Source organism: Herpailurus yagouaroundi, unplaced genomic scaffold (assembly GCF_014898765.1).
Source record: "Herpailurus yagouaroundi ecotype Mexico unplaced genomic scaffold, PumYag 222, whole genome shotgun sequence".
NCBI classification, from domain to species: Eukaryota; Metazoa; Chordata; class Mammalia; order Carnivora; family Felidae; genus Herpailurus; species Herpailurus yagouaroundi.
This window is the reverse complement of record NW_024412453.1, coordinates 16,874,754-16,886,788: the sequence shown is the minus strand read 5'-3', so window position 1 is coordinate 16,886,788 and position 12,035 is coordinate 16,874,754. Positions and strand designations below refer to the sequence as shown.

The window sequence follows — 12,035 nt, the reverse complement described above, 5'->3', positions numbered from 1 at the left end:
TGTCCCCCAAACCAGTGAGTCAGAATGTCTGGGGCTAAGAGCCAGGCATCCAGCTTTTAAAGATCTCCGGGTGATTCCAATGTGCGGCAGAGTTTGGGAGCCACTGGTTGAAGAAGAAATGGATGCTGTTTAACTCTTTTTTTTTTTCAACGTTTTTTATTTATTTTTGGGACAGAGAGAGACAGAGCATGAACGGGGGAGGGGCAGAGAGAGAGGGAGACACAGAATCGGAAACAGGCTCCAGGCTCCGAGCCATCAGCCCAGAGCCTGACGCGGGGCTCGAACTCACGGACCGCGAGATCGTGACCTGGCTGAAGTTGGACGCTTAACCGACTGCGCCACCCAGGCGCCCCTAACTCTTACGTGTAAAGACGTATGTCATTGGAAGCACACGTGCTCACATCTCACGTTTTTAAGTTCAATGCGGTTAATTCATCTCGTTCTGGTCTGGTATGTCAGCCGTGGCCTCTCACTTCCTGGTCTATGTTCTGGCATCACTGATGAAGTATGATAGTGTTTTTTCTCTTGCTTTTCATTTCTGCTCCAGGAGTGGTCTGGAAGCAGGGTACTTGGGTACCAGCTCACCATCCCTGCTCTCGATACGGTAACCTGGTGGTGGCCGCCCGGTGAAGGGCAGTTGGCAGAACACAACGGCCGCTCCCGTCTAATAGCTCATTCAGTTAACAAGGCAGCTCTAGGCTTTCTGGGTTCTTTGTTTTCTATTTTTTATTTATTTTATTTTATTTATTTACTTTTTAATTTTTAACATCTACCCTTGAGAGAATGAGAGAGACAGAGACAGCGTGAGTGGGGGAGGGGCAGTGCGAGCGGGAGACACAGGATCCGAAGCGGGCTCCAGGCTCCGAGCCATCGGCACAGAGCCCGATGCGGGGCTCGAACTCACGGACCGTGAGATCATGACCCGAGCCGAAGTCAGATAGATGCTTAACTGACCGAGCCCCTCAGGTGCCTGTGTTTTCTCTTTGTAGTGCAGGAGGGTACGTGTGTCTACACATGATTCTAAGAGACCTAGAGGTCACTTGCTAATTGCCACAGAGCTGTGGCTTCATTGTGAGACTTGAACCGGGATTCCACTGGGGACTCTTTCAGCACCATCCTCTAATGAATTGAAATAATCAGTGGCCGGACTGTTGCCATGGGAGCCATGAATATGGAACTTCTCAAATTCTGTATACAGTCGTGGTCTGAGGAGGATCCCCTGTCCAGTATTTGTTTTTCATGTACTCACCGAGGACTAGTATCAGTCACGGGCAAGGCACCATGCTCTGTGTCCTTGAATAGGTCATGGTCCCTGCCGTCTGTAGTTTTCCACAGTGGGGGAGATGAGAGGCGCTGTGGAATGAAGGAAGCCCAAGACAGTTTGGGAACGTGCTGCAGAAACCTCAGAACTGCATCCACGTTAAAATCCCACGGCTCAGAGAAGTTCCCGGTACTGGTATGATAGGCACAGATGCCTCCCGTGATTGGTTAGTGGTTAATGCTAGGGGGCAGGACCAAGGTGACTCCTCTCGTTGGCTGCAGATGTCGGTGACAGGCAACTTAGAGGGAATTAATCATAGGAAAGATCCTAGAGGCTGGCAGGAGTTCAGACGGCAGGTTGAGCTGCACTTATTTGGGGTTCCCACAAATGAATATAGGTAAAGAAGCAAACTTGGGAGTAAAGATGATAGAGGTGGGCTGAGTTTTGTCTGTGGCGTTGTGGGGACGTGGGGCCTGTAACTGAGGAAGGCCCAGGGAGCTGGAGGGAGGCCAGGTTGGCATTAGGGTTAGAAGAACGTTTGGAGGAATTGCTAGAAGAAGGGGTTTTGCATCAGAGGTCCACAATGTAGTGGGACTTTAGAGCGCTAGTCCATAAGCTGTATCTACATCTAGGAATTGGTTTTGAGAATTCCTCTTCTGAAAAGGAACTTCATTTCATTGTTTCTCACAGGAACTGAGAACAGAAGCAATTGCCAGACCTCTAGAAATAAATGAGACTGAAAAAGTGATGAGAATTGCAATAAAAGACATTCTGGTAAGCTTGTTTGCTTTTATTTAAAGTTTTTGTGCCTGGGACTTGAAAATAATTGGTTTAGTCCCTGCCTTCTTAAGACAGGGCAACCCTAGTCCTGTTGACAGAGAAGGGATATGAAAGTGGGGAAGTGAAAAATGCAGAGGACATTCTAGGATACGTAGGTTGCTTACTTTTATTATTTTCCCCCTTGTCATAAATATGAAAAATTTCTCCTTCAAAATTTGTCACTTTTAATAATTTCATAATTCACTTAAATTCCTCAATACTTTTCATAAGTAATGCTCTCTTTTATGGACTCTGCACACTTTATTTAATCATTTAATTCATCACAGTTGGGCATTTAAATGATTTTTAGATTTTCCTTTTATTTTTTTTTTTGTCCATTGTGTGGAAACCTAGGCACGGAGATTTTTAAATGGCGCCGTAACGAATAGAATGGCCGCCACCGTTAACTGCTCACCCGCCGTCAATTATGTGCTCATCTCATCTCAGGCATTCATTTGGAGGGTAGTAGTGAGGGAGACTCTCGACTCCGATGGCTTTGGGTTTGAATCCCACTTTGTGATCTTAGGCAAGTTGCTTAACCTCCTTGTGTTTCACTCTCCTCGTCTGTAAAACAGGGAGAAAGGCAGTGTCGGCCACATGGGGTCCTTCTGTGTATTCGTTGTAACAGTGTGTCAGACACAGTCTGGCCCATAGCAGGTATTCCTGTGTTATCAGTGATTCATTTTATTCAGTACACACAGGCAGGGAGGCTTATGTAAAGCAGGAGTAGCATAAAACAAGAATTTGCTGAGAGCTGTCAATTCTAAGATTGATAGGTTTTTATAATATCCTTGTCCTAAAACAGTAATACTCCCTGAACCCAGCACCAGGGTGCAGCCTCAGCAGGTAAGAAGGGCAGAGCAGCCGAGATGGGAGGTTGAGTGCATATAGACAGATGGATAAGTAGGTAACTATATTAAAGGTGATGAATGCCTAGGTTCTCACTCTTGGAAAAGAGAGTTAGTGGAGGAGAAAGAAAAGAAAATGAGAATGAACCCTGAAGTTGGAGCTATTGGTTAAATGCATGGTTTTCACTGGCTAGTTAGGTAGGTAGCCAGCTCCTTGCGTGTATGTCTGTGCACGTAAGTTTATGTCATATTTATATACGTACACATGCACACCCACGTCCACATTCCTATCTTTCTTACCTCTGAGCACACTTGGCACCCACATCTAGGCTTCTAAATACCATTCTCCACTAAAAGGAACCAGGCTCTTGAGGAGAAATGTCAGAGTCCAGAGCTGGGACAGGAAGGTACAAGATCCTTTTGGGCCAGCAAGGAAGGAAGTGCCCAAAGAATGAAAGGGGTCTGTCGGGGGGACACGGGAGCAGCTTGAGTGGGCTTCCCCTGGTTAAACTAGGGACAGTTTAAGCTTCAGAATAAACTATAGTAATGGCTTATAGAGCATTGAATGAAATGGGAGACCATGAGTTCTCACTGATATAAAAAATATTGAAAGCTGATGAAGAGAAAGTATCTGACATAGTTTCAAAGTAGCTCCCCACAGGGCTCCTGACTGGTCAGTCAGAAGAGGGAGTGATTCTTCATCTTGGGATTGTGAGTTCGAGCTCCACACTGGGTGTAGAGATTACTTAAAAAAGAAAAAAAAAAAAAGGCTCCCCACAAAAGTATTTACTAATTACAGAGGACAAAAGAGTAACTTCCCATGAGAATCCTGGCAGACACCCCCTTAATCCAGTGGTCAAAGTGAACATCACGGGTAATGGAACAAATCAGAATTCTGCACCCGGAAATATGCACCGGATACGGTCATATCTGTACTTTCCTGCTGAAGTTGCATGATCGGAAGCTAATCAGACAAAGGCACATTGAAGGGCATTCTGCAGGTTACCTGGCTCGTACTCTTCACCAGCGGAAAGTATGCGAAAGTCCAGGAAAGCCCGAGGAGATGTGCTGACGGAATGCCAAGGGTGACTTCCGCCTGGTGTTAAGGACTTCATGGGGACAAGTGGGGAAACCTGAGAGGGTCTGAGGACTAGATGGTGGTAGTGCATCCGTGTCCATTTCATGAGCCAGTGATTGAGGAGGAGAGAACCCCATTCATGCAAAATACGGAGTCAGGTATTTAGCAGTGATGGGGCCTCAAGTCGGCAACCCTGTCTGACCTAGGCCAGGAGAAAATGCTTCGTGTTCTACCCCAGCTGTTGGTAAGTTGTGATGGTTTCTCAGTTGAAAAGTTAACTGCTTGTCCGTGTTCTGGCTGGATGGAGTTAACATGGCATGAATGTGCCTTTAGCACTAAGTATGTATTAGGAGTACAGTAGCCAAATGAGGGCCCGGTTCGTTTCCCGGAGAACCCTCTATGCATGCTTGCATGCATGTATGTGTTATTTATTATATCCTTTCTTTTTTTTTTTTTTTTTAAATTTTTTTTTAACGTTTATTTATTTTTGAGACAGAGAGAGACAGAGCATGAACAGGGGAGGGGCAGACAGAGAGGGAGACACAGAATCTGAAACAGGCTCCAGGCTCTGAGCTGTCAGCACAGAGCCCGACGCGGGGCTCGAACCCACAGACCGTGAGATCATGACCTGAGCCGAAGTCAGACGCTTAACCGACCAAGCCACCCAGGCCTCCCCCTTTTTTTTTTTTTTTTATTTTTTTTTTTTTTTTTTTTTTATTATTTCCTTTCTTTAATTGAAGTGTGGTTGGCACACAGTGCTACATTAGCTTCGGGTATGCGACACAGTTGGTGAACACCTTTTCAGGTGTCTGTTAAGTGTTGCAAAGTATCCATGATATTTGATAATTCTAAAAGCAAAACCGAAACAACAGCGTGGATACTTAAAAGGGGTTATTATTTATTTATAGGCCATTTATTTCAGGCAAGGGGAAATTGTATTTATCACCCTGGTGTTTCTTATTTGAGGAGTGCATACCTTTAAAAAATTGTTTTATTTTTTTTTTAATGTTTATTTATTTTTGAGAGAGACAGACAGCACGAGTGGGGGAGGAACAGAGAGAGAGGGAGACACAGAATCGGAAGCAGGCTCCAGGCTCTGAGCTGTCAGCACGGAGCCTGACGCGGGGCTCGAACTCACAAACCGTGAGATCATGACCTGAGCCGAAGCCGGACGTGCAACCGACTGAGCCACCCAGGCGCCCCTAAAAAATTGTTTTTATTCTTTTTTTAAGTTTTTTTATTTTTGAGAGACACTCACACAGAATGCAAGTGGGGGAGGGGCAGAGAGAGAGGGAGACACAGACTCCGAAGCAGGCTCCAGGCTCTGAGCTGTCAGCACAGAGCCCGATGTGGGGCTGGAACTCATGAACTGCGAGATCATGACCTCAGCTGAAGTTGGATGCTCAACCATTGAGCCACCCAGGGGCCCCAAGTTGTTTTTATTCTTGAAGTCAGATAAATGCACTAGGCTTAATCTGACTTTGAGTCAGAGAAATAGTTGCCATCAACTTGAGTTTTTTGTTTAGAAACTCCCCTTGTCTTCTTGTGAGTGAGTTTAGATCTCTTTTGGGATTTTTAAAGCACTTGCAGCAAACGGATAGTGATAAGATTATTTTCATGAAAGCACGTTGGAAATGAGTGTACTTAGTAGAAAAAAATGAAACCATAAATAAACAATAGAGGTGGTTGCTTCCAAAGATATATAGTCTTTGACAGTCACGGAGTGTCCACGCTCCTTAGAGGGCTTCTTTGTGAACCCCACAGCGTGTCATAGACTTGCAGGTGAGCAGACACGAGGCCTTCGTGGGTGAGGACACGTGTGTGGGGTTCTGGTGGGCAGAAGCCCGCCTTGGGCGTCGGGGACGTGAGGCAGAGTTGGGACGTCAGAACTTGGGAGGCAGCCCCATGCTCCCGGACACCATTCCTGCTGCGGCCGATGGCAGCTCGGAGCCCAGGCCCGGCCCGGCCGGCTTCCCAGACCGGCGTGAGACAATAGGGAGGCGTGCGGTTTGTCCGTGATGTCTCTCCCTTCGCCTTCTTTCCCAGGCCCTGCTACCCCCGCTCCGGCCCGAAGGCCAGGTCCGCTGAGGGGGCCGCTTTCGCACTGCCTTCACGCGGTAGTTTCTCTGTTTTAGTCTGTAGTCGAGGTTTACTTGCCGGGGAGAGAAGAGGTGCCTTCTGTCTCGGTCCCAGCAGGCAGGATTAGGGCTGGGACCCCCTAAGGTTTCTTTCTGTCGCCTTCTAAATAAAGCCATGCTTGCGTGTGCACACATTTTGTGAGTCAGATGTTTGTAAGCAGGGGAGTAACCTGACCGGTGTAAACAGAGGCAGACTACCAACTCAGAGCAGTAGCTGGGTGACCAGTCTAAACAAGTGAGCTGCGCAGGAGGCCTTGGGAGCCTCTCCCCTCTGCCCAGGACGCGGTTTTTTCCGTCTTCATTTGTTTCCCTGGCAAGAAACCACCTCTTCTCGTGGAAGAAGGACGGTCATTTTTTTCTGGGCCTGTGTGACGTTCCCTCTGCAATGAGTTGGTTAACTGAGTGATGGCCAGGGGCGGGTTTGCCCTGTTCGCTGACTCTGCTTTCCTGTGTCGCGGTGCCTGCCGAGTCGCGAAGTCCCTCTCTGCCGAGAGTCGGGTTGGTGTTCCTTGTTGGCACCCGCCTCATTCACTTCCTGTTCACCGTAGGCACAGGTTCAGAAGACTAAAGACCTGCTCAATAACGTGGCCTCTGACGAAGCTAATTTAGAAGCCAAAATTGAGAAGAGGAAATTAGAACTGGAAAGAAATCGGAAGCGACTCCAGACTCTGCAGAGTGTCAGGTAGATGCGAACACCTGAAGGATGAGTAGACTGTCGTCTTTGAAAGTTCCAGCAGAGTGAGCGAGCGGCACACGGGCAGCGGGGACGGCCTCCTGTGGGACTGTCTCGGCCTCCCGGTGTACGGGCGACGCTCACGGTAACGAGCGCTCCGTGCAGCTCGTGCTCCCCCTGCTTTCACTGCACCCGGAGCCTCCCCTCAGGCTTCTACAGCTTCTCGGAATGCAGGGCCGAGTGAGTGAGTCCACATGGTGAATGTTGTGCGAGGCTCGTCTCCTGAGATCTGGGCCTTGCCGTAAATGAGGGGTAACAGAAGCACACTCCCCTTTCTCAGTGTGAGTAGGTTTTAGACCTTTATCATTCTTCACCGGTAATTCGTCTTTCTCTTGGCTTTCCATCACCGAAAACCTCTTTTCCAGGGAATACGTATGATAATGGGGGCGCCAAATGCCTTCTAGGTCGTTGGAGCCTTCCAAGTGCGTTTCTCACGTTTTCTTGGAGCCTGCGGGCACTCTTTCTCTTTCTCTCTCTCTCTCTCGTTTTGTACCCTCCTTTGCTTGCTGTGTCTCTTTGTCATTTTCTCTCCCGTGCCACTACTTTTTCTCCCTTTTCGTCGTCCCTTCATTTTTCTCTCTTTGCTTCTTCCTCCATGTAGCTCCTGCACCCGTTTGAATGTCTTGCCGTTTTGAGATACTGGTGACTGGGCCACAGTCTGGCTGCTGTCCTGAGACCTGAGCGAAGGCAGCGCCTGGGGTAACCCAGGGAGCACCGCAGGCTTCCTCCCAGCCATTGGGCAAGACCACGTCCTTCCACCTTTGGAATGTGGCCCACCTGATATGTTTGTCTCGTTAAAAAATTCTGCCTTTCAAGCATAAATTCATTTTTGTTAAGTCTCGTACCCTTTTTTTCCCCACATAGATTTTTAATTTTCTTAATTTTGTTTAATTTACGTCCAAATTACTTAGCATATAGTGCAACAGTGATTTCAGGAGTAGATTCCTTAATGCCCCTTACCCACTTAGCCCATCCCCCCTCCCACACCCCCTCCAATAACCCTGTGTTTGTTCTCCATATTTAAGTCTCTTATATTTTGTCCCCCTCCCTGTTTTTATATTATTTTTGCTTTCTTTCCCTTATGTTCATCTGTTTTGTATCTTAATATCCTCATATGAGTGAAGTCGTATGATATTTTTCTTTCTCTGACTAATTTCACTTAGCATAATACCCTCTAGTTCCATCCATGTAGTTGCAGATGGCAAGATTTTATTTTTTTAATTTTTTTTTTACATTTATTTATATATTTTTGAGAAAGACAGAGCACAAGTGGGGGAAGGGCAGAGAGAGTGGGACACAGCATCCAAAGCAGCCTCCAGGCTGTGAGCTGTCAGCACAGAGCCCAATGTGGGACTCGAATTCACAGACCACAAGATCATGACCTGAGCCAAAGTCAGACGCTCAGCTGACTGAGCCACCCAGGCACCCCAAGATTTCATTCTTTTTGATTGCTGAGTAATACTCCAGTGTGTGTGTGTGTGTGTGTGTGTGTGTGTGTGTGTGTGTATGTGTATATATACATACACACCACATCATCTTTATCCATTCATCCATCAATGGACATTTGGGCTCTTTCCATACCTTGGCTATTGTCAACATTGCTGCCATAAACATTGGGGTGCATGTGCCCTTTCGAAACAGCACACCTGTATCCCTTGGATAAATACCTAGTAGTGCAATTTCTGGGTCATAGCATGGTTCTATTTTTAATTTTTTGAGGAACCTCCATACTGCTTTCCCGAGTGGCTACACCAGCTTGCATTCCCACCAACAATGCAAAAGAGATCCTCTTTCTCCGCATCCTCGCCAACATCTGCTGTTGCCTGAGTTGTTAATGTTAATTCTGACAGGTGTGAGGTGGTATCTCACTGTGGTTTTGATTTGTATTTCCCTGATGATGAGCGATGTTGAGCATTTTTTCATGTGTCGGTTGGCCATCTGGATGTCTTCTTTGGAGAAGTGTCTGTTCATGTCTTTTGCCCATTTCTTCACTGGATTATTTGTTTTTTGGGTGTTGAGTTTGATAAGTTCTTTATAGATTTTGCATATAACCCTTCATCTGATATAGCGTTTGCAAATATCTTCTCCCATTCTGTTGGTTGCCTTTTAGTTTTGCTGATTGTTTCCTTCGCTATGCAGAAGCTTTTTATTTTGATGAGGTCCCAGTAGTTTATTTTTGCTTCTGTTTCCCTTGCCTCTGGACACATGTTGAGTGAGAAGTTGCTACAGCCAAGGTCAAAGAGGTTTTTACCTGCTTTCTCCTTGAGGATTTTGGTGGCTTCCTGTCTTACATTTAGGTCTTTCATCCATTTTGAGGTTATTTTTGTGTATGGTGTAAGAAAGTGGTCCAGGTTCATTCTTCTGTATGTCACTGTCCAGTTTTCCCAGCACCACTTGCTGAAGAGACTGTCTATTCCATTGGATATTCTTTCCTTCTTTGTCAGAGATTAGTTGGCCATATGTTTGTGAGCCCATTTCTGGGTTCTCTGTTCTGTTCCATTGATCTGAGTGTTTGTTCTTGTGCCAGTACCATACTGTCTTGATGATGACAGCTTTGTTATACAGTTTGAAGTCCGGGATTGTGTCCTGCTTTGGTTTTCTTTTTCAAGAAAGCTTTGGCTATTTGGGGTCTCTTCTGGTTCCATACATATTTTAGGATTTTTTGTTGTAGCTCTGTGAAGAATGCTGGTGGTATTTTGATAGGGATTGCCTTGAATATGTAGATTGCTTTTGGGTCCTATTGACATTTTAACAATATTTGTTCTTCCTATCCAGGAGCATGGAATCTTTTTCCTTTTTGTGTGTGTGCCTTCTTCAATTTCTTTCATAAGCTTTGGATAGTTTTCAATGTATAGATTTTTCACCTCTTTGGTTAGATTTCTCATATCCTTTTAATAGAAAAGTTTGTTTTTGCTCTAGTGATAATCTCTTACTTTTTAATTTATGTTTCTGTTTTGTTTTGTTTTGTTTTTTGAGAGACAGTGTGAGCAGGTCAGGGGCAGAGAGAGAGAGGAGAGAACCAGAATCCAAAGCAGGCTCCACACTGCCAGCAAGGATCCTGATGCGGGGCTTGAACCCATGAGCCGTGAGATCATGACCTGAGCTGAAGTCGAAAGCTTAACTGACTGAGCTACCCAGGCACCCCTATCTGTATATTTTTAAAACAAGAGAGGGGCGCCTGGGTGGCTCAGTCGGTTAAGCGTCCGACTTCGGCTCAGGTCATGATCTCACGGTCCGTGAGTTGGATCCCCGCGTCAGGCTCTGTGCTGACAGCTCAGAGCCTGGAGCCCGTTTCAGATTCTGTGTCTCCCTCTCTCTCTGCCCCTCCCCTGCTCATGCTCTGTCTCTGTCTCTCTCTCTCAAAAATAAATAAACATTAAAAAAAATTTTTATATATAAATAAATAATAAAAATGCATTTCTGCGACGCCTGAGTGGCTTAGTTCGTTAAGTGTCCGACTCTTGATTTCTGCTCAGGTCATGATCCCAGGGTTGTGGGATTGAGCCCCGTCTCAGGCTCTGCACTGAGCATGGAGCCTGCTGGCTGCCCCTCTCCCACCTTTTTCTCTCGCAAAACAAAGAAAAAATACATTTCTCTCTCTGTATATATATCTATGCACAGAAAAGTCTGGAAGGATGTTTATCAAATATTACGTGCTTGTACCTGGTGATAGGAGTATGAGTAATCTTTACCTTATTCTTCATACTTTAAAGATTATTTTCAAGTTTTTACAAAGAGCTTTTGATCAACAAACAAACTAAGCGTGTTGCTTTTGAGGGGAGGGAGGAGGAAAGGGAAGTGAGCTTTAAGCAGCTTCCAGATGAAGACACTTCTCCATGAAGCCTTTCCACAGCAGACCATGGTGGGGCCTGGGGCTCAGCATACTAATCTCAACTGTATGTTGATGAATCTTTCACTTTTTATTTCACTTGGTTGTTGTAGGCCGGCCTTTATGGATGAATATGAGAAGATCGAGGAGGAGTTGCAGAAGCAGTATGACATTTATCTGGAGAAATTTCGAAATCTGGCTTATCTGGAACAGCAGCTTGAAGACCATCATAGGATGGAGCAAGAGAGGTTTGAGGTGAGCGCTTAGCCCGCTCCTCTCTACAGACCGTTCCTTCTGGCGTGGGATTCTGTACTTGGTGACATGTCAGTTTGTAAATGTCGTCGTGGGGGAACATTCCCTGGATGTTCCTTCTGCCTGATCAAGTCTGCGGATCGCTCACGCAGCTCTTCTCTTTTGCTGGTGGTGTGGTCTGGACTCCAGACTGGTCGGATCTCTGATGGGTTTGGTCCATTAGGGCGGCAGACAGGGTTGCCATGTGACGTGCGCAATCGCACAAGACTTAGCTTAGGAGGGCCTGTGCTTGCTTTAATGCTGTGCCGTCACTGGTTTGGAATTCTTATTTATTTATTTATTTATTTATTTATTTATTTATTTTTAATGTTTATTTATTATTGAGAGAGACAGAGCATGAGCATGGGAGGGTCAGAGAGAGGAGACACAGAATTCAAATGAGGCTCCAGGCTCTGAGCTGTCAGCACAGAGCCCAACGCGGGGCTCAGACTCACAAACCGCGAGATCGTGACCTGAGCCGAAGTCGGACGCCCAACTGACTGAGCCACCCAGGCACCCCTGAATTCTTAATAATTCTTAAGTACATTTTAATTTGCACTGAGTTCCATGGAGTAGGTAACTGGCCTTGGGTAGATTCCTAAAAATTTGCTCAGTCAGGTCACTGAAAGATTTTCAGTCCCTGCTTAATTGAAAGTAGTTTATCAGATACTGCTTTATAAAGAGGAAACGCAGTTTATTGATTATTGTGGGAAGTGTGTGTGACCAAGCAAGCGGTCGTCCGGGTTCCTCTCATCCCATTGTTCCAGGCCATTTAGGAAATAGTGTTTCAGGTCCCAGCATGAGCTGGTAAATACGGATTTCAGAACAAAGGAGAAATGGACCAAGTTACTCTCGTGTTTTGAATTGCTACTATCCCTTGGGGATATTTCTGCTTAACCCAAGAATGGTCCCTTGGAATCCTTGTTCATGCTGAAACTGGTCTGTAACCTCCCTCTCTCATGCTGTCCTTGGCAGCTTTCGGCGTAAAGGTTATGCCACCTTCTTAAAAGCTGGGTGTTTGCGGGGCGCCTGGGTGGC

At 46.1% G+C, this 12,035-nt stretch overlaps 1 protein-coding gene across 1 annotated transcript in view; it reads left to right on the top strand.

Moving 5' to 3' along the window:
- The window catches only part of CLUAP1 (clusterin associated protein 1), a 36,731-nt gene that overhangs the window by 8,830 nt on the left and 15,866 nt on the right, over nucleotides 1–12,035 (top strand). The window contains exons 6-9 of the mRNA XM_040459632.1: nucleotides 1,952–2,035; nucleotides 6,693–6,826; nucleotides 10,820–10,972; nucleotides 11,973–11,980. Coding sequence (XP_040315566.1) covers nucleotides 1,952–2,035; nucleotides 6,693–6,826; nucleotides 10,820–10,972; nucleotides 11,973–11,980 — 379 coding nt within the window. The remainder of the gene's footprint in view (nucleotides 1–1,951; nucleotides 2,036–6,692; nucleotides 6,827–10,819; nucleotides 10,973–11,972; nucleotides 11,981–12,035) is intronic.